Raw genomic sequence first — 21607 nt, forward strand, 5'->3', positions numbered from 1 at the left:
CAAGACTCAAACCACAACCTTTAACTTCAGAAAAGGGAAATATGACAACATGAGAGCCATGGTAAAAAAGTGGCTCAAGAAAAGGATGGATAAACTCAAAACGGTCGAGCAAGCATGGTCCCTATTAAAAAATACCATCATTGAAGCACAGAATCTCTACATCCCGCAGATATCCAAAGGAAGGAAAAATAAGAACAAAGGAGAACCAGCTTGGCTAACTAAGAAGGTGAAAGATGCGATAAGGGAAAAGAGGAACTCGTTTATAAAATGGAAACAGGAACAAACAACTGAGGTCTGGAACATTCACAAGGTTGACCAGAAGAAATGTCACAAGGCGGTAAGAGAGGCCAAAAAGGTCTATGAGGAAAAGATTGCGCAGGAAGCCAAGAACTTCAAGCCCTTTTTTAGATATATAAAAGGAAAAAAAACCAGCACAAGAGGCAGTGGGCCCTCTCGACGACCTAGGAAAGAAAGGGTACATCAAGGAAGACAAACAGATTGCAGATAGTCTAAATTCATTCTTTGCGTCTGTCTTTACCAAAGAGAACACTGCAACAATACCTGAACCAGGGAGAGTATTCAAGGGAGAAATTGAGGAAAGCCTCACCACAGTGAATGTGGATTTGGACATGATATACTATCAGATCGATAAACTAAAAAGCGATAAATCCCCTGGACCGGATGGAATTCACTCGAGAGTGCTAAAGGAGCTTAAGGTAGAAATCGGAGAACTGTTACAATCCCTAGCCAACTTGTCAATTAGAACCGGACAAATACCAGACAACTGGAGGATAGCAAATGTCATCCCAATCTTCAAAAAGGGATCAAGGGGAGAACCAGGAAACTACAGACCTGTGGTTGAAGCACTAATCAAAGATAGCATAGTGCAGCACCTGGATAATCATGACCTGATGAGAGCTGGTCAACATGGTTTCAGGAAGGGGAAGACATGTTTGACAAATTTGCTTCAATTTTTTGAGAAGGTGAACCAACATATTGATAGTGGAGAACCGGTGGATATCGTATACTTGGACTTCCAGAAAGCATTCGACAAGGTACCACACGCAAGGCTCATGAGGAAACTACAAAGACATGGAATAAATGGGGATATACTAAGATGGATAGGCAAATGGCTGGAGAACAGATTGCAGAGGGTGAGCATAAATGGGAAGTTCTCGGACTGGGAAAAGGTGACGAGCGGCATGCCCCAGGGATCGGTTCTTGGGCCCATCTTGTTCAATATCTACATAAATGACCTAGAAGAGGAAACAACAAGTAACATAATCAAGTTTGCAGATGACACAAAACTATGTCGGGCAGTTGGGTCGCAAATAGACAGAGACGCACTTCAAAGAGATTTGAACCAACTGGAGAAATGGGAGGAAAAGTGGCAGATGAAATTTAATATAGAAAAATGCAAAGTGATACACTTGGGCAGGCAGAACAAAGAACAAGAATATAAAATGTTAGGTGTAACATTGGGCAAGAGCGAACAAGAAAGGGACCTGGGGGTACTGATAGACAGGACCCTGAAGCCGTCGGCTCAGTGCTCAGCGGCGGCAAAGAAAGCAAACAGGATGTTGGGTATGATAAAGAAGGGCATCATGAGTAGATCGGCGGATGTCATAATGCCGCTTTATAGAGCAATAGTCAGACCACACTTGGAATACTGTGTCCAACACTGGTCTCCCTACCTAAAGAAGGATATAACCCTACTAGAGAGGGTGCAGAGACGAGCCACAAAACTAATAGAAGGTATGAAGAATTTGAGTTACGAAGAACGCCTCGAAAAACTGGGATTGTTTACCCTCCAGAAGAGAAGGCTGCGAGGGGATGTGATAGAGACTTTTAAAATACTAAAAGGTTTCGACAAAATGGAGCAAGAATCTTCATTATTCACATTGTCAACAGTGACTCGAACAAGAGGTCATGGACTAAAACTTAGGGGAGGCAGACTCAGGACTAATATCCGGAAGTTCTGCTTCACACAGAGAGTGGTGGACGCCTGGAATGCTCTCCCAGAGGAGGTTGTGACAGAGACCACCATTCTGGGATTCAAGGGCAAGTTGGATGCATATCTTCATGCAAATCACATTGAGGGACACGGGTGAACAAGGTGTCCAGTGGAGAACACCTAGCTTGGCCTCCGCGTGTGCGGGTCGCTGGACTAGATGGACCTAGGGTCTGATCCGGTGAAGGCATTTCTTATGTTCTTATGTTCTTATTTAGAAATACATCCAAAACCCGGTTTGATTATCAGCACTTGGATGTCTTTCGTTTATGACCGTCCAAGTGCCAACTTAGGCTGCTTTTTGGACTTTTTTCTCTTTCGATTATAAGCCCCCAAGTCTTTAATGAACAAATATAAATATAGTCATAAAACAGTTTGTTGGTGAACCAGGACCCGACACGGATAATAGCAGTATAGCACATTTATTGCATTATTTTTAAGGATGGAGTGCCTTTTGTGTACTGTGCGGTGTTTGGCAAATGTAACATCTGGCCAATACTGAGGGTCTTGTTAGCATGCAACTTCTGAAGTTATTGATTTTTGGCCCCTAAATGGACAGAACTGCACCAGAAATCAGTCTTAACTGCCCAGTACTAGCCATATAGGAAAGACACAGAAGGAGGGTGGTGAGATTATCTGACTAGCAGAGTTATTCAGCCGCTATTCTACTGTATGTTATTTAAAGCCTTAAACGGAGACAGCCCAACCTACCTGAACAACCGCCTCATCCAAATCACCTCAATCAGACATAGAAAAACACACACCCTATTCACACACCTCTCGATCAAAGAATAAAACAGAAAAAACTATACGATGGCCTCCTGGCCGCTCAAGCAGCTAAACTAGATAACCAAATCTCCAATCTACTGATAACGACACCAGACTACAAGACGTTCAGAAAAGAAATAAAAACTATACTCTTCAAGAAATTCCTGAAACAGCCATAACTTCAAACATACCGTCCTACCCCCTCCCTCTTCCCGCCACACAGAAACTACATAACCTACTCTTTATCTCTCTAGAAAGGACAAATGTTCTTCCATTGTAACCCTCCCTTTTTTTTTATCTCTTTTGTAATCTGCCTTGAACCGCAAGGTAATGGCGGAATAGAAATCTCTAATGTAATAAGGTATACATTTAAAGGTCAGTATGGAAAGTAATTGAAGTAGCCAAGAGAGGCTCCTGACCATTTAAATCTCTTGTCCGGGGCTAACCGTGGATACTCAATGGCACATACCTTACTTTCATAAGTGCTGTTTTATAGAATAGGCTTACAACTTGCATAATTGGGGTGCCCAGTTATAGAATTGCCCCCTAATTGCTTAATTTCAGTTTTGGTATTATATGTGAAATTCTACTTACAGAAGTAGATCCTCTGTTTGTGGGAGAAGGAGGCAGCTTCCAGGAGTTCCCAGAGGGAAAGAGCAGATTACAGACTTTCAGTGATATAAACTCAAAAGTAAAAAAAAATTCCTGTTAATCCAGAGTGCTTAATAAGGTTTTTGAACTTGTGAAGCATTACGCAGTGGAAGGTAGATATGCTGTATCACCTCTCATCTTCCTTTCTCTTTATTTTCATATTGTTTTCTCATGCACAACTGATTCTTCAATTTCCCTCCTTATTGCTCACTGCCTCTATGTCATCAGCCTTACTCTACTGTTGTCATTAGTGCTGCCCAATTCAGGAAAAAAATTTCGATTCGATTCAGCCTATTGAATCTAATTTTCGATTCGATTCGATTTTCCTGCCCAATTGGGTGTTTTGTTCAAACATCCTGGTGGGTTTATTTTATAGCCTCTTCACCCCTTTTATAGACTTTTCACCCCCTTTGCCCTCTCCTACCCACACTGGTGCTGTGGTGTAAACAAAATAAACAAACAAAAAAGACTTTTCCTCTCTCTGTTAAATCCTAGCTCACGTTCGCGGTCTAACACCAACTCTGGCAGGATGCATATTTCAAATCTGACATGTTGTAATCATATAACAGAAAATAAAATTATTTTTTCTACCTTTTGCTGTCTGGTCATTATTCAAATCATATTGGTCCCAGGCTCTGGTTGTCTTCTGATAACTTGCTTGCTAGGGTCTCCTTTCTTCTTTCTCCGTGCTAACCATCCATCTTCCATCTCTGTCCTCCCCTTCTGTTTCCTTTCCCTCCCCCGGAGGTCTGGCATCTTCCCTTTTTTCATCTTCATTCACGCAGCTGCAGGGATGGACCCCACCATCCCCAGATCCACCATCTCTCCTTTTCTCAACTACCTTTTCATCCAGCATCTCTCCCTCCTTCCCCACCACCCCAGGGTCTATGAGTTCTCCCTTTCTCTTCCCAACTACCCTCCTATCCAGTATCTCTATCCCCCCCTCAGGCTAGCTTAAAACATCTCCAGGGGGCCCCACAGTCCGGGCATCTCTTCCCCTTCTATCCCTCTCCCTCTGTTCCCCTCACTTTCCTGGTCTCTTTTCACTCTTCTTGTTCAGAGGGGCCCCAGCATGGTAGTCATTCTCACAAGCTGCCAGCGCTGCCCTGAAGCTTTCCCTCTGCTGTGATCCACCCTCTCCCTGACTCAATTTCCTATTTCTGCCTGGGTAGATCACAGTAGAGGAAAGCTTCGGGGCAGTGCCTGCAGCTTGTGAGAATGGCTGCCCCGCTGGGGCCTCTCCAAACAAGTCTGGGAAGGGATGTAGAGGGACAGAAGGGGAAGAGATGCCTGGATGGACCGCACATTAGCCCTGGTCATGTGAGGTCCCCAAATTATTGGGGGTGCTCATGCACCCACAGAGCTGGTGCCTATGTTGCCAGGTACTTGTAACCTGGGTTGGCCATTATTGGCAACAGAATACTGGGCTTGAGGGACCTACAGTCTGTCCCAGTATGGCAAAACCTATGTCTTTATGGCATGTAATAAGAAAGTATCAGAGCTTCCAAGTTACCCAGCTGCAGGGGGAAGATTGTAAACCAGTCCTGTCGGCTCGGTTTTAGACATCCCTCCTCTCTGCTCTTCAGCCTATTAGCTTTGATGTTGCGGCTATGCTAAAGCCTACATTCGCCCCTTCTCCACGTGCTTGCAGCCCTGGGCTCTAGCTTCCTTCGCGGCAGTGCAGGCGTTTCCTCATGCGCAGACATGAGGGGAAGGAGTTTGGAGCAGAAGCTGAAGTTTGTCCGTGAGCAGATCTGAGCCTTCCCCGACTTCCCGTCGGCAGGCATCTGCTTCTGGTGAGGGGGAGGGATGGTTGGTGCAGATTTTGCCGCGTCTCTACTACTACTACTACTAATAGCGCTGGAACAGAGACAGAAACTGTCCAAGAGCAGCTTTAGGTTAGTGGCATGGGAAGGAGGGTTGGGCCCCGAATTGGCGATGCCGATTTTTTAAAATTACAAATCGATTCACCCAAAGTGAATTGGTGAATCGATTCGAATCGTGAATCGGGCAGCACTAGTTGTCATCATTTTTTTATTTCCCATTTTCCTGATGAAGTAATGATCACACTGCTGGTACTGGTACATACTCCTCAGGTACCTTTTACACATGGGATCTGTTGCCTTAATCAATGTTTCCTTTGATTTTTTTTTTTGTTCCTGGAAAAATAAAGTTCCTTCAGAGATTTATTTTGGTATATTTCTGTCCAAAATCGCACATAAGGGGCCCTTTTACTAAACTTCATTTTGAGGGGGTAGTTATCAATATGCAAATAACATTAAGCTGTGTTATTTTACCACAAGTCGGGCTATTTTAGCCCAGGGTCCTTTGCACTCCCATGTAGAAGCGTTGCTGTCATAACTGATTAGAGACAAGGTATCAAAGAAATGGTTATTTTGTTTTAAGCATTATTTTTGTTGTTTATAAATTATGAGCAATTATGGACTCCCAGTGAGAGAACCTTAATGAAATGCAGTTTTCCTGCCAGCTCTTGTTTTGTTGTCTCTTAAGTGAGCTTTACTGATCATGAGCTCATCATTAAATCTTTGATATACATTGGCTTTTGAAAACAGTCTCCGATCTTTGTGAGAGCGCACTCTACCATAAGTGTAGTGTCTTCATGGACAGAGATGTGGGCAAATTCTCCTGAAGAAATTTGTAGGGCAGCTACAAGAGGGAGGGGGGAGACTGCTTTGATGCATCACCTACTGTCAGGACTCGTTTGCTTTGTGTAACAGAGGGGAAGATTATGTAGTTACTTTGATAATCTTATTTCTGTTAACAAAGTATATGAGTCCTGACAACCTGCCCTATCAGTGTAGGATTTACTTGCATATTCCCTGGATCAGAGTTCAGTGTCCACCACTGAAGATTTCATGCTTTCAGTTTAAAAAAAAAAAAAAAAGGTAGAATGGAGAGTGCTTCAAGGGGAAAATCACTCTGAGCTTCATGAGGTTAATGCATGTTGAATTTTTGATGGGTGGTGTTTGAGTCTTTCACCCTAAGTTAGTTCAGATGTTATTTAACCTTATTTGATACTTCTAACAGAGCAGAACAGAACTGTATTTGTGGGAACATTCCCTGTACCCCCTCCCTCTTGTTTTTTTAATGTTTTAGTGCTGTTCGATTGCTTTGGGATTAACTGAAGGGGGCTCAACAGCACTGGAGAAGGAGGCAAAGCTTAAAAAGTAAATTTCACCCTCCTGCAACCAACTCACAAGTATGGCATATTCATCTACTGTAATGACTCGTATGCTGTGTTAACATAAGGAAGATTATCGAGGTAAGTACCTAATCTTCCTTTAGACATATCGAAAATGTCCCTCCACATATTCTAATCATTTATAAGGTAGAGATATTCGGCCAACTGGATATTCAGTGCCAGGCCATGTTCAGGCTTTTGCATTGACTATCTGGTTTATATGGAGCCAGAAAATGCAGAGTTAAGTCAATATTCAGAATTTAAGCAGCTGTGGGCTATAGGACTTTCTTAAATACCATTGATGCTGATTGCCATTGATGCTGATTGCCAAGTGCTGACTCTGCACCTGTGACACCCCTAAAATAGTCATTTTTCACTTAGGGGCTAACTGCTCATTTTGAGTGGCAATAACCTGCCTGCTGAAAAATAGCAGCCCCAAACAAATGATCTAATTGGTTAGTGGCCAGTTGAATCATTTTGATTAAAAAGTAAAGGGGATGAGACTTGATATACTGCTTTTTCTGTGTGGCTACAATCAAAATGGTTTACAAATTTTGACAGGTGTTTATTTTGTACTTGAGGCAAAAAAGTGTTAAGTGACTTGCCCAGATCCACAAGGAGATGCAGTGGGAATTGAACTCGCAACCTCAGGGTGCTGAGGTAACTCCTGTAACCACTAGGCCACTCCTCCAGTATGTGCATAATGCACATGTAACTGTTAGCACCTAGTTTATAGAATTGCCTTTTTAAAGGCATAGGTAGATTTCTAGCAGTGGCACTTATATGGTTCTGCCACTGAAAATCCACAAGACTTTAAATAGATTTGGGGGAGGATGGGCTGGAGAGGGTTTCAATGGCTGGGAGGGTGTAGATGGGCTGGAGTAGGTTTTGACTGAGATTTCAGCAGTTGGAACCCAAGCACAGTACCGGGTAGAGCTTTGGATTCTTGCCCAGATATAGCTAAGAAGAAAAAAATTAAAAAATTTAAATTGAATCAAGTTGGACAGGCTGGATGGACCATTCGGGTCTTTATCTGCCGTCATCTACTATGTTACTATATTTCTTATCATTATTATCTGTACCTGTTTCATGATTATGCAACATGTAACGGAATGCCATATATAATAGCAGCATATGATAGAATTTATGTACTTCCACTTTAAATATTCACTATGAAAGAGTGGGCATTAAGAAAAATAAAAAATGGATGAAAATCTTATGATGCTGTGGAGTTGTGATGGCTGCACTCAGGTACTAAGTCTATATGATTTATGGGCAGAGCAAGATGAGCACTAAGATTTGTGTATACCTTTATTAAAGGAAGTAAAATGCGAAAACAAAACATCAACATTCTCTTTTCTAAACAATAAAACTAGTTAAAGAGTCAGAAAGAGAAACTGGAGAGCAAAGAACTGCACATGAGCCTTCTGCGGAAGAAGATTGCCCAGCTAGAGGAAGAGAAGCAGGTGCGCACAGCTCTGGCTGTGGAGAGAGATGATGCCAACCTGATGGTCAGGAGACTGCAGAAGAGAGTGGAGAGACTGCAGAGGGAGCTGAGCGCTGCACAAGAATCGACTACCGAGCTCAGAGCCAAGCTGTCCGACACCAGTGAGCTCAAGGTAAGTAATAGGCACATTGCCCTTTGCAGTGAACCAGAAACTAGCAGGTTACAAATGAGCTATAGCATAGGTACAAATGGCAACCAATAGACTTACAGATGTACGGAACCTGACCAAAATGAACAATGGGAGGAAGTGGAAAGCATGCATTAGCTGGGATTTTGTAGTGTTTTTCAATGCTGGTGTATTGATAATAAGTTGAACTTCTTCAGGTTCATGTCGGTGCAATAGTGTAGTGATGAGAGAGATTTGCATATAATGGAAGTGATAGGCATGCAAATCTGCTCCATGCATATTCATTAGGGCTAGCCTGAAAACCCGATTGGCCTGGTGGGCCTCCAGGACAGGGTTGGGAACCACTGGTGTAGTATGTAAGAACATTTTGAACTTTTCCAACTAGTTCTACAGTCTCATTGTCTGCATATCTGCTGCTCATATGTCTTAAGATTAGAACTGCTGCACAAAACGGCACCAACATTTGTTAAAAGAAAAAAAAACTTCAAGAGGCTGACCCTCTGAGTGATGTTAATTTTCCCAGTGTGAGCAGCATCACGAACTTGCTACCCACGTCGATGTCGGCTTTCCCTCTGACGTCACTTCCTAGGCGCGGAACCCGGAAGTGATGTCAGAGAGAGAGAGCCAACACTGATGCGGGCAGCAAGTTCGTGATGCTGCTCACGCCGGGAAAATTAAAGAGGTATGGGAGAAGGGATGGGGCGCATATGTATGGCAAGGGGGTTGGGAAGGAGTGTGGGGTGTGTGTGTGTGTGGAGAGGAGGACACCTCTGCCAAGATGGTGCCTGGGGTAGACCCTCCCCCTTACTACACCACTGCCCCCTCCTTATTAGAAGGTTTTTCTTCTTTATCTCCTTTTCCTTTGTTTATTCCTTTCAATTTACTGGAGTCATCTTATTTATTGGGGGCTAAAAAGAGTAAGAGATTAGTTTTTGGCTTTAAATTATTGATTCTGTTATTTTCTTAGTTTTAATTTGTTCAATATATTAATCTATTCTATTATTCTATGTCTTATAGTCCGCTGAGTTTCCAATTAAGGATTCATGGTGGATTGCATTATCTCCCTTGTTTTCTGTATCAACTTAAGTATTGTTTGCTTCAATATATCATAAAAAAGTTCTGTATAAATAAATAGTTGCATTAGAATTGCCCTCATAGAGGGTGCCCGGTTACAGAATTACTCCCAAATAGTGCAGTTTTGAATTAAAACTTCCTGTATTTTGTAATCTGAAGGTTTTTTTAATCTATACTCAGTTGTTCTTTTTCCCATATTGTATCTGTCCAGCAGCGCCCAGCTCAATGACAGCTTGAAAGTAGACAGAAGCATTGCTAAGGAGGGGCAAAGCGATCCTAATACTGTACATGGGAAGCATTGAACTGTGAAAAATATCCTCTTTATTTTAATTTAAACATTATTTTCTCTTTTACAGTGGTACTTAGCTTTCTCTTGAAATGCTACAAAACTCCTAGGAAGCTTTTCAACTTGGCTGAATGTTTGACTTTGCTAAGCTGACATAGGGCTCCTTTTACTAAGGTGCGCTAGCGTTTTTAGCGCACGCAGGAAATTACCGTGCGCTACGCGGCTAGAACTAACGCCAACTCAATGCTAGCGTTAAGGTCTAGCGCACGTGGCAATGTAGTGCATGCTATTCCACGTGTTAAAGCCCTAACACAGCTTAGTAAAAGGAGCCCTAAGTTTATTCTGCAGTTAATGCTGTGTTAGTGAAAGAGGAGGTGAAATAATTTTATAGCAAAATACAACCTAGTTTGTTTTCTGACAGTAAAAGTAGTATCTAGCAAGCTATATGAGTGGAATATTGTAGAAAGTCATTCACTTTATTCAGTCTGATATTTTATTGTTTGACAAATGTTTGCAGCTCACAATTCTTACCATTTTCATATTTACAGCACCTGTTAATATGGAAATTAAAAACTTGCCTATACCTCTTGTCCTGGTGATATCACAGATCAAAACTTTGGAGCAGAACAAAGCTATAGAAGAATTAAGCAAATCCCTGGAAAGAGTGGAGAAGGTGAAAGAGAAGGCACAGAAGAAGCTGGTCTCTGTCAAGTCCGAGTTAGACTGTACTGAGGAGGAGGCCAGGAAGGAAAAAGAGAGGACTAAGAGCCTGCTGGAAGCACTCACGAGTGAGCTGAACACACTTAAGAAATCCTTAGAAGAGGTTGTGAAGAGAGAGCAACAGGTAAGAACATAAGAATAGCCATGTTGGGTCAAACTGATGGTCCATCTAGCCTAGTATTTTACTTCCAATAGTCTAATCTAATCTAATCTTCATTTTATATACCAAATCTACTCCCTAAGGAGCTCGACTCGGTTTACAGATTGTTAAAAAATGAAACATAACAAGTAAAAACTGTGGGATAAAAACAGAAATTGTTAGATTAGATGGATGGAAAAAGTTAGAAAAAAAAAGTATGTTGAATTGCTTAAAATTACTATTCGACAGCTAAAATCAAGTTAACTATTGTGAAAACAACCAGGTTTTTAAACTTTTTTGAAATTGATATACTTGATCTACCAGTCTTAGAGAATCTGGAAGTCCATTCCAAATTCTCACCAATTTAAATGTAAAAGATTTACTAAGCTTCCCAGTGCATTTAATACCTTTCAGAGAAGGAAATGCTAATTTGTGAATTGTTGTAATTCTTAAATAGCAGGATCTAAAGGAATTCCCACTAAAGGGGAATCAAAGAGTCAAATATTCCATAAAGGAGTTTGAAAACCACACAGGCACACTTGAACTGTATCCTGTGATGGATCGGAAGCCAATGGAGTTTTCTCAGCAATGGGAAACATGGTCGTACTTTCTCTTTCCAAGCCAGGTCACAAGTTAAGCAAGATTCCATGCTACCATTCCCAGGGATAGCTGTAGTTTTCTCTATGTCTGTCTTAATAGCAGATTATGGACTTTTCCTCAAGGAATTTGTCCAAACTTTTTTAAACCGAAATGCGCTAACTGCTGTTACCAAATCCTCTGACAATGAGTTCCAGAGCTTAACTATTTGTTAAGTGAAAAAATATTTTCTCCTATTTCTTTTAAAAGTATTATCATGTAATTTAATGGACTGTCCCCTAAGTCTTTCTTCATATAAGAGGAGTTCCATTTCCTTAATTATTTTGGTTGCCCTTCTGTGAACCTTTTTAATTCCTCTCTATCTTTTGTGAGATACGGTGACCAGAATTGAACACAAAACTCAAGGTGAGGTCTAAAGGCCGACTGAACCCTGGATCTACGGTTTGTGCCAAAACTGAATCTGCATCCAACCCTCCAACCTTCCTCCATTTCCTCCCTCACTTCTAATTTTAAAAAAAGTCCCCCTCCCAATCTGCCCCCCCCCCCCCGCAGTAGCCATCCTCTCTGCTCCTTCCCCCTATGCGATCACTTCTTCTCCATCCCACTCATAGGCATCCCTGGGCATACCTTAGGAAGGCCTGGTGGTCTAATGCTGTCTTCAGGGGCAGGAACAAACCCCACTCATTCCTGCCTTGTGCTGTTGCTCCATTGCAATAGCTGCCTGGCAGCCATTTTGTGACTGGAACCAGCAAAGAGACTTGCTCCTGTCCATGCTGGTCCCATTTGCAAAATGACTACCAGGACCTCCTGTAACAGTTTTGCAAGGCTCCCATGGGAAGTTTCAATAGCCAGTATAACGGAAAATCTGGGTATAAGGCACGAACAAGTGGGGTTCATTCCTGCCCCTAAATATGCCACTAGATCACCGGGCCTTCCTAAGGTGATCTTGGGGGTGGGGTGGGGATGGAGGTAATAAACTTTTGGGTTTCAGCTGAAAATATACAGATATTTTTGGCTAAAACCCAAACCCAGATTTTGGTCCTGTTTCAGTGCCGAAACCAAAATTAAGTTGGCCTCTAGTGTGGCTGCACACTGGAACAATACAGAGGTCTTATAATATTCTTTGTATTATTCTCTATCACTTTCTTAATAATTCATCCCATTCTGCTTGCTTTGTTTTGGCAAATCTGATAGGAAACTGCTATTTGAGATTTCAAGTTAAATTTCCAGTTTACATAATTCTGAAGATTGATAAAATTTAGCTGCTAGGATGCTTTGCGCTAAATGCAGATTCTATATCAGCACTTTCACACATAATTGCTATTATAGAATACTAGCATGTGTTGGCATTTACACACCAACATTTTTGTGTAGCTGATTATGCCGTATCAATGGTTGGTGTAAATCTCATTATCTAAATGTTGCAGTTGCATGCATAAATGACCGTAGTCTAGAATTTTAACAGAAAGATAAATAGCAGACCAATAGATCAAGGAAAAAAATGAAAGAATTTAATAAAATCAACTGTGTCTGATATGGCCACATTTCACCCAGAGGTTGCAGCAGAAGCAACAAACTGTTGGGCAGAACAGAAATAAATATAAATCAAAACAAATATAATGATAAAAATGTATGTTAATTTATGATTTAATATAAATAAACCATGCCTATGTGTGAAACAGATATACTTAAAAAAATCATATAAAAAATATGTTAAATAAGCAATGTGCAAATATGAGAAGGAAATGGTCTCTTAAGCTGGGGGGTTAAAGCAAAATCAGGATAACGCCTTGAAAAAGCTCCGGCGAAACATGTTGACCGCATGAATCTCCCGATGGTTAAGACCATATTAAAAAGCTAATTACTTGTAGAATGTAAAGTACTTATAACCTTTAAGAGAATGAGAACTATATTGCACTTTGCACTTTAAAATTAAATTGTAAAATTGGATAGTTAAAGAAAATTTATTCTGAACCTGCACGTTAAGTTTAAGGCTATGACTGTATGGAGCCTGGAGTGGTGTTCTGAGGTTCTTATAAAAAACATAAAAGCATAAGAAGTTGCCTCCGCTGAGGCAGACCAGAGATCCATCTCGACCAGCGGTCCGTTCCCGCGGCGGCCCATCAGGCCTATTGCCTGAGCAGTGGTCCCTGACTATTTCTATAACCTACCTCTACTCCTATCTGTACTCCTCAATCCCTTTGTCCTCTAGGAACCTATCCACACCTTCTTTGAAGCCCTGCAACGTGCTCCTGCCTACCACAGCCTCCGGAAGCGCGTTCCATGTATCCACCACTCTCTGGGTGAAAAAGAACTTCCTAGCGTTTGTTCTAAACCTGTCCCCTTTCAATTTCTCCGAGTGCCCCCTTGTACTTGTGGTTCCCCATAATTTGAAAAATCTGTCCCTGTCCACTTTTTCTATGCTTGAATTTCTGAGTAATCACAAATAGTGTGAAACTTAAAAGCAGACAGGCATTGTCTGAATGCAGAATTGAACAACTAGCTGGCCAGCAGGAACAAAGGAACATGAAATATGTTGACCTTGATAAACACATCAAGGGCCTCTTCTATCAAACTGCACTAGCAGTTTGTAGCACGGTGAGCCGTGCTGAATGGCCCGTGCTGCTCCCGACGCTCATAGAGTTCCTATGAGTGTCGGGAGCAGCGCGGGCCATTCAGCGCGATTCTCTGCGCTAAAAACTGCTAGCGCAGTTTGATAGAAGAGGCCCCCAATGTATTGTTGAAAAATTTGCACAATAACAACTTGTTCAATTTCTTCATGGTATTGCTTATAGTTTGTCTTGAATTATAAATTATCCCATGACAAGCAGGCAGCATATTCTTAACTGATGGGTGACGGCACCGACGGAGCCCCGGTACGGACAATTTTAGAGTGATTGCACTCTAAGAACTTAGAAAGTTCTAGTTAGGCCGCACCGCGCATGCGCGAGTGCCATAGGAATTCTAGGAGCGTTGGAGCAATTACCTCATCGGCCTGTGGTAAAAACCTCTACCGCGGCTTTGTAAAAGCCAGTGTAGCTCTTAAAATCAACTTTTGAGCAAAAATAGCATTTTTAGGTGTTTTGAAGCATACAGTTTTGCTGCTTACAATTTATGTTGAATTATTACATCTGTTCAGGAGTCCGTACGTTAGGTGGTCCATCCATTCCCACAAAGCAGGTTCTGTAGAAATGTGTTACTCACAACTTTCATCACATCCTGTATTGCCAGCTTTCTCCTTGAGCAGTTTCAGCAGCCTTGTAGGCTCCATGAGGTGCTCTCCACTCCTTATTACTCCAGGTGCAGTGGTTGTGTTGACCAAAGACCCCCCCCCTCCCTTTCATTAGATGTACATTAATTAGGGAAGCACTGTCATTAACCATTGGTTACTTTGTTGTTGCAGCTGGTGGACTTTCGGGAAGTGGTCTCTCGAATGCTTGGGCTCAGTGTTAACACTTTAGCCTTGCCGGATTATGAAATTATCAAACGCCTTGAGAGGCTGGTTCACATCCATCAGCATCACATGGTGACTTGTGCCTAACCTGGTAATGTCTGTGAAAGATTTACTGCTGGGTTCAGCAAATGAGAAAAGACATTGTGCCAGGCTGCTTCTCTAAATGCAAGGAGTATTTCTTCTCAAACCAAACATAATTAAGTGGGCTTGCAAGGGTGTTATATCCAGCTTTTATTGCAATTTACAGTGTCTGTCCTATTGAATAGTTTATGAGTGTTTTCTGGTATTGATGAAATATACATATAATATAGATTTATGCGAGGTTGTATGAGTTTCCCAAAAAAAGAAAAATGTGCCTATTGTAAGCTGACCAGGATTCTTGAGGAAGGATATCAACAAATATGCTTTTGCACCAAAAATTGTCTTTAGAACACTGTTGAATGGGCATAATTGAGTGTAGGCAAAATTCGACTTAACAAATGGTTTTGAAACATCCCTATAAAGCAGATCCCTGTGTTTCTCTGTAGATCCACAAATCACATGCAGTTCTAAAACCTGCCCAGAACTTACACTTAGGGCTCCTTTTTCAAAGGTGTGCTACAATGCCACGCGCGCTAGACGCTAATGCCTCCATAGAGCTGGCGTTAGTATTTTCTGTGTAGCGTGGGGTTAGCGCGCGAGGCATTGTATCGCCTGCTAAAAACAAAACGCTAGCGCACCTTTGTAATAGGAGCCCATAGATTCCACAAGCACTGAAGAGCAAATCTCCCACAGTACCAGAGAATCAAGCAGAGAGATAGTAAGCTGGTGGCTTCATGTTCTCCACTCCAATTCTTTCTTCTGTTTTTGCAATCATGGTTTCAAGAGAAAGAGATCAGGGTTCACAATAAAAGAAATAAAGTTGCTTGTCAGCTCTCACTGCTCGCTTCACAGTATCAGGGTTAGAGAGTAGCAAGTGTTTGCTTCCTGTGGAAAGAAATCTGCATTTTCTTTCCAAGAAAGTCACAAGAAACACTAATTAGAGGCAGAGATCTGCCACAAAATATGCAACAAACCAAAATGCAGATCAATCCCAATGGAAGTAATCCAATTTACTAATAACAAACACCTAATGTGGTTATGTTTTGCCAACAGGCTGCGTCAGAAGTAATAGCTATAAACAATAAAAGTAGAAATCAAACCAAAATCACACATATAATGAAATCATAAATACATAAAATCCAGTTAAATCACAAATAATTATCAATACAGATAAATAAATAAATTAATTAATAAATTAAATAATAGCTTAAAAGCATATTCAAACATGCATTAACATAATTATATATACAAGACTTCCATTTAAAAGGGGAACCCTCCCCAAGCTGCTGTAAATTGTGCAGACTGGCTAGGCAGGTTTCACTATAAAAGGGTTGCCCGCTCCAGGTACAGCCCTCCAAACCCAGAAGCTGTATCTTCTTCCAGGCAGAGCTGTTCCAGGATTTCTGTGAACCCAAGTAGCACCAGGAAGCCTCAAAAACTGGATAAAAACCTGAAAATAATAAAAGATGCAGAGCAGAAAAAAACACCTTCTCTTCTTACAGAAGGAAAAACTGAGCAGCCGAGGCACTGCCCAATGACACAAGGAGGCGGAGTTGAAAAATGTAAATGATGCCTTCTGCAAATCTCATGGGTGAAGGGAAGGAGCCCACATGTCAAGCCTACTGTACTCTTTGCACTGGAATTGATGATTAAAGGTGTATAATGTTGAGTATTGCCCAAATGTTTGTTCACTTCAATGATATATTGCTCATGGTGCCAAACAACAATGGCATTGCCTTTATCAGCAAGTTTTATGACTCTACCTTTGTGGTTTATGTTATAATATGTCCATTCAATAAACTGTATGTTGGATGCACTACTAGAGCTGTCAAGCTGCGGAAAGGTGAACATCAGAGCCGCATGAATACTCAATCAGTGCTGGCTCCCATACTAGCGAATTGCATGGAACATCCCTAAAATACTCTATTGGGGAAATATGACTGCTTTGTGGAAAAATTAAAAAAACAAATGATTTTATACAGCCATATTCTCTAATTTCTCTAATCTTATTTTCCAAGGAGGTCAGCCCCTTCAATAAAGGCCAAATTAGAATGAATCGACTCCATAAATTAATCTTATACATAGATGTTATCAATACTAACAAGCTCTCCCTCCACATCGCTGAATTTAGAAACAGTAATTTCCCAAAATGCTTACATCTGAGGCAATTAGTTAATTTAGATCCCATTCTGTTAATCATTGCCACAGTTCCACATTCATTACCTCTCTTCCCTGAGAAGATTACAGGTCTCAGAGAAGTAGGGGAGGTCTTGACCAAGTTCTCATCACATGAATATTTGAAATAAAAAAAAAAATGTCCCCATCTTCTTTTCAGCCTCAGCATTGACACTTGGTATTCCTTGAATAGTTAAGGAGTCTTTATTAATCTTAAGTGAAATGTCTATAGCTCATGGCCAGCTGTTTCTAAACCAGCCACTCCTTCTAAAGAAAGTTGAGTTATTTCAACTACAGGAAGTGAGGAATTGGGCTCAGAGAAGCTGCTTTTACTAGCAGCCAGGCATTATCCTCTAAACTATTAATACCTGAAACAAAGATGTAACAAAGATCTTTGTGTCAGAGTGCTGTTAGCCAGCAGCAAGCATTTCATTCTCTTTCTGTTTCCTCAGTTTACAAACTCACTAAGGATGGTAATTCCCCAGAAGTCAACTGATGCTCTACTAGGCTTCGCTTGGGCTCTGAAGGGGCTACAAAGTGCCTCCCCCTTCAGGCTATGTACCATAGTAGAGATTTCAATTTTATATAACGCTGGAATGTCAGCTGTTCCAACCTCTTTGGTAAGCTGTAATACACCAATACTACCAGCGTCTGGATGTCATAGTGGCTCTCCCCAGGTGAGCACAGTAAAGATTTCAGGGCTGATATTCAGACCACTGTCATTAGACGAGCTAACTCCCACAGTCGGCGCTGAGACCAGATATTCAATGCCAGGCCATTTCTGGTGACTGGCATTGAATATCCAGTCTATTTTTGGCTGCTAAAACTCAGTGCTAGCTGACCAAGTTTATAGCAGCCAAAGATAAACCAGCTTTCTTTAGCACTCTCCAGACCAGTAGAGGTTAACTTTACGATTGGGTATATATCTAATCATGACCAGCAGGTGGAGACTGAAAACAAAACTTTGGGACAGTATATCCTAGCCCCTCCTCTCTATTTCCCTCAGTCTTCTTTCAGTCTCCAGCAGGTGTTGAGTGATCTGTACCCATCTCCCTTGGTAGGGCTGTTGGAATTTGTTTAGAGGTTTATTGTCCCTGTTTTTAGCCGGACGGAGCTTGGACGGACTCTGTTTGGGGGTTCGTCCGACCTCGGGGGTGTCAAACCCGGCGGGTCACGAGCGGGGTCCCTCCCCCCACTTCCTCCACCTCCCCATATTTTTTTAGAGGAGCCTCAGCAGTAAGCCTTGCCCCCTAAATCAAGCAAGGCATATTGCTTCGAGAGCCTGTGGAGTCTGTTCTGTAAAAAAAAAAAAAAAAATCCTGAGGTAGTGCTGGTCTGGAGGGTTGTATCCCTTTAAGAAAACTGTATTTTACTGTATTTTTTCAACTAACCGGCACTTTTTTACAGCTAGGTCGCGTATGGAGCAATGAGCACTTCTAAAGGGAAAAAGTGCTCATTGTGCTCCAGACGCGAGGCACTCGCGGCCGGCCTGTGCAAGCGGTGTTCAGGCCGGTGCGGTGGAGGAGCTCCGTCGGCAGCGGCTGCAGGCGCCCAGAGCTCCCCGCCGATGGTGCCTCGCGAGTCGGCAGGGAACGGTGGAGAAGCCCGGTCTTCTCCGTCCGCCCACGGAGGGATTCCCCGAGCCGCCGACGGTCGGGTTTTAGAGGATTCCCTCTCAGCTGATATTTTGACAGCTGATGCCGGCTTGCCTGTTTTAGCGGCTGAGACTATTCAGGTCTCTCAGCCGCTGCAGGCTATGGAGGGAGCTGTTTTGGCGGGAAAGACGCCATCTTCTCTGTCTGGCCCCTCCATTTTGTCTTCCACCTCAGGTGACCTTCCCCCTGTTTTGGCTAAGCAGGGGCAGGTTTCTGCTGGGTCCCCTGCTGTGGCAGGGAGTCCCTTGGGACCCTCGGGGGGTTTTTCCCCTGATTTTTTCTTTTCATTATGCAAAGCCTATTTTCAGGCGGCTGGGGGTCCCGGTTGCGCCCAGGGGGTCTCGGGGGGTGGGGTTTCCTCCGCGCTCCCTGCGGCTTTGCCTCTCTCGTCTGACGTGACGTCCCCTCCGCCGCCTCTCTTGTCCAAGCGTCCGCGGGTGTCGTGGGACGAGGATTTGTGGTCGGAGGAACGTGTCGGTCTGGAGGAGGACCTGGACCCTTCTGAGGAATTCCAGGACCCTCTGGAGGGGACGGAAGCTGGCGGCGGGTTGTCGGGTTTCCCGTTCTCCAGTGACGAGGCGTCCGTGGTGCGCCTTTTTCAGAGAGATGAGCTGCCTGACCTTATTCAACAGGTTTCTTCGGCTTTGCGTTTTGAGGACGCGCCGCCGGAGACTCCGCGTGTGGGGGACCCTCTGTTACGAGGGATCCGTTCCGTTTCCCGCTCTTTTCCTATGCATCAGGATATTCGGGATATTATTCTTGAGCAGTGGAAAACGCCGGAGACGCCGTTTCGGCTGGCGCGCAGCATGGCTCGCCTGTATCCCATTCCTGAAGGGGATCGGGCTACGTTAGCTTCGCCAGTCGTGGATGCGGTGGTCTCGGCTATTTCCAAGCGGCATACCGTGCCTGTTGAGGGCGGTTCTGCCTTGCGGGACTCTGAGGAGCGCAAATTGGAGACCATCCTTAAGCAAAATTTTCAAGTCTCTGCCTTTGGGGTCCAGGCGGCTATTTGTGGGGGACTGGTCGCTCGCGCCGTGTTTCGGTGGGCGGAGCGGGTCTTGGATCGAGAGTCTGACGACTGGTCTCTGGTGGATCAGGAGGTAGCGAAGATTGAGATGGCTGCCTCATTCCTCTCGGATGCTCTGTATGACTTGGTGCGGATCTCGGCTAAGTCCATGGCTTTTGGCGTGGCCGCAAGGCGTGTCTTGTGGCTGCGCGCTTGGGCGGCGGATGCTGCGTCCAAAGCTAAGCTTACTAAATTTCCCTTTCGGGGGTCGTTTTTATTTGGAGAGGACTTGGATAAGTTGATTCAGACTCTGTCGGACTCGAAAGTTCCCCGTTTGCCGGAGGACCGTGCCCGCCCGGCGTCTCGGGGTGGTGCGGCCCGGGGGCGTTTGCGGGAATTTCGCAAGTATCGCCCTGGGCGTGGGGCTGCTTCTTTCCAGTCTCCGGGGTTTTCCCGGGGTCGGTTCTTCCAGCGCATGCAGCCCTTTCGGGGGGCCCATCGGGGGGCAGGGAATCCCTCCGCCGGTTCCCCCGCTTCCAGTCCTGCACAATGACGCCTTGCCGGCGCCCCCCTTGGTTCCGGTGGGGGCCCGGCTGCGCGACTTTTTTCCCAAATGGGCCGAGATCACGTCCGATCAGTGGGTCCTGGAGGTGGTGCGGGACGGTTATGCCCTGGAGTTCGCCCGCTCTCTGCCGGATTTTTTCCTCGCTTCTCCGTGTCAGACTCCTGGGAAGACGCTGGCGTTTCGCCAGACCCTTCAGCGCTTGCTAGATCTCAGGGCAGTAGTTCCAGTGCCCCCCCCGGAGTGGGGCACGGGCAGGTACTCCATTTACTTTGTGGTGCCCAAGAAGGAGGGGACTTTTCGGCCCATCCTCGATTTGAAAGGGGTCAACAGGGCTCTCAAGGTTCCCTCTTTCCGTATGGAAACGCTGCGGTCGGTCATTCTGGCGGTTCAGCCGGGGGAGTTTCTCACTTCTCTCGATCTGACGGAGGCCTACTTGCATGTTCCTATTCGGACCTCTCATCAGCGTTTCCTGCGCTTTGCGATCTTGGGTCGGCACTATCAGTTCTGTGCGCTTCCCTTTGGGCTGGCCACGGCTCCCCGGACGTTCACCAAGGTGATGGTGGTCGTCGCGGCAGCCTTGCGGTCGGAGGGCATCCTGGTACACCCCTACCTGGACGACTGGTTAATTCGGGCCAAGTCGTTGCAGGAAAGCTCCCGGGTTACGGCTCGGGTGGTGGAGTTTCTCCGGTCGCTGGGCTGGGTGGTCAACCTTTCCAAGAGTCGGTTGGTTCCAGCTCAGCGTCTGGAGTACCTCGGGGTGCTGTTCGACACCTCCTTGGGGAAGGTCTTCCTCCCAGAGGCCCGGGTGAGCAAATTGCAGTCTCAGATTCGCCTGCTTTTGGCGTCCCGGTGTCCTCGGGCGCGAGATTTCCTCCAGGTCCTGGGGTCGATGGCGGCGTCCCTGGACGTGGTGAGGTGGGCGCGGGCCCACATGCGTCCTCTCCAGTATGCTCTGCTCCGGAGGTGGTCTCCCCAGAGGCACGGGATGGATGTTCCGGTTCCCCTGCGAGGCTTGGCGCGCTGCAGTCTGCGTTGGTGGCTCCGGACCCCTCACCTAGTTCAGGGGGTGGGTCTGGATCTTCCGCAGTGGACGGTGCTCCTTACGGATGCGAGTCTCCTGGGTTGGGGGGCCCAGTGTCTGGGTCACTCAGCTCAGGGAACCTGGCCCACGGAGGAGGCCTCCTGATCGATCAACGTGTTGGAGACCAGGGCGGTCCGGCTAGCGCTGTTGGCTTTCCACTCCCTTTTGTTGGGCAAGTCGGTCAGAGTCCTGTCGGACAATGCCACGGCGGTGGCTTATGTCAATCGTCAGGGGGGCACCAAGAGCACTCTGGTGGCGCAGGAGGCGGCTCGGCTCATGGTTTGGGCGGAGTCGCATCTTCTGGACCTCTCGGCCTCTCACATTGCCGGGGTAGAAAACGTTCAGGCGGACTTCCTCAGTCGTCACTTCTTGGATCCGGGAGAGTGGTGTCTCGGCGCCGAGGCGTTTCAGTTGCTAGTGCGTGCTTGGGGGCAGCCCCTGATGGATCTGATGGCTACAAGTGGCAACGCCAAAGTACCCCCGCTTCTTCAGTCGTCGCAGGGACGGT

General features: G+C 44.7%; 1 protein-coding gene across 2 annotated transcripts in view; it reads left to right on the forward strand.

The window, feature by feature from the left end:
* The window catches only part of CCDC170 (coiled-coil domain containing 170), a 147824-nt gene extending 130686 nt beyond the window's left edge, over window positions 1-17138 (forward strand). For both annotated transcript variants that reach the window (XM_033940004.1, XM_033940005.1), the window contains exons 11-13: window positions 8009-8251; window positions 10234-10470; window positions 14486-17138. In XM_033940004.1, coding sequence (XP_033795895.1) covers window positions 8009-8251; window positions 10234-10470; window positions 14486-14623 — 618 coding nt within the window. In that variant the 3' untranslated portion in view covers window positions 14624-17138. The remainder of the gene's footprint in view (window positions 1-8008; window positions 8252-10233; window positions 10471-14485) is intronic.
* The last annotated feature ends 4469 nt before the right edge of the window (window positions 17139-21607 follow it).

This window comes from Geotrypetes seraphini, chromosome 3 (genome assembly GCF_902459505.1).
Source record: "Geotrypetes seraphini chromosome 3, aGeoSer1.1, whole genome shotgun sequence".
Classification (NCBI taxonomy): domain Eukaryota; kingdom Metazoa; phylum Chordata; class Amphibia; order Gymnophiona; family Dermophiidae; genus Geotrypetes; species Geotrypetes seraphini.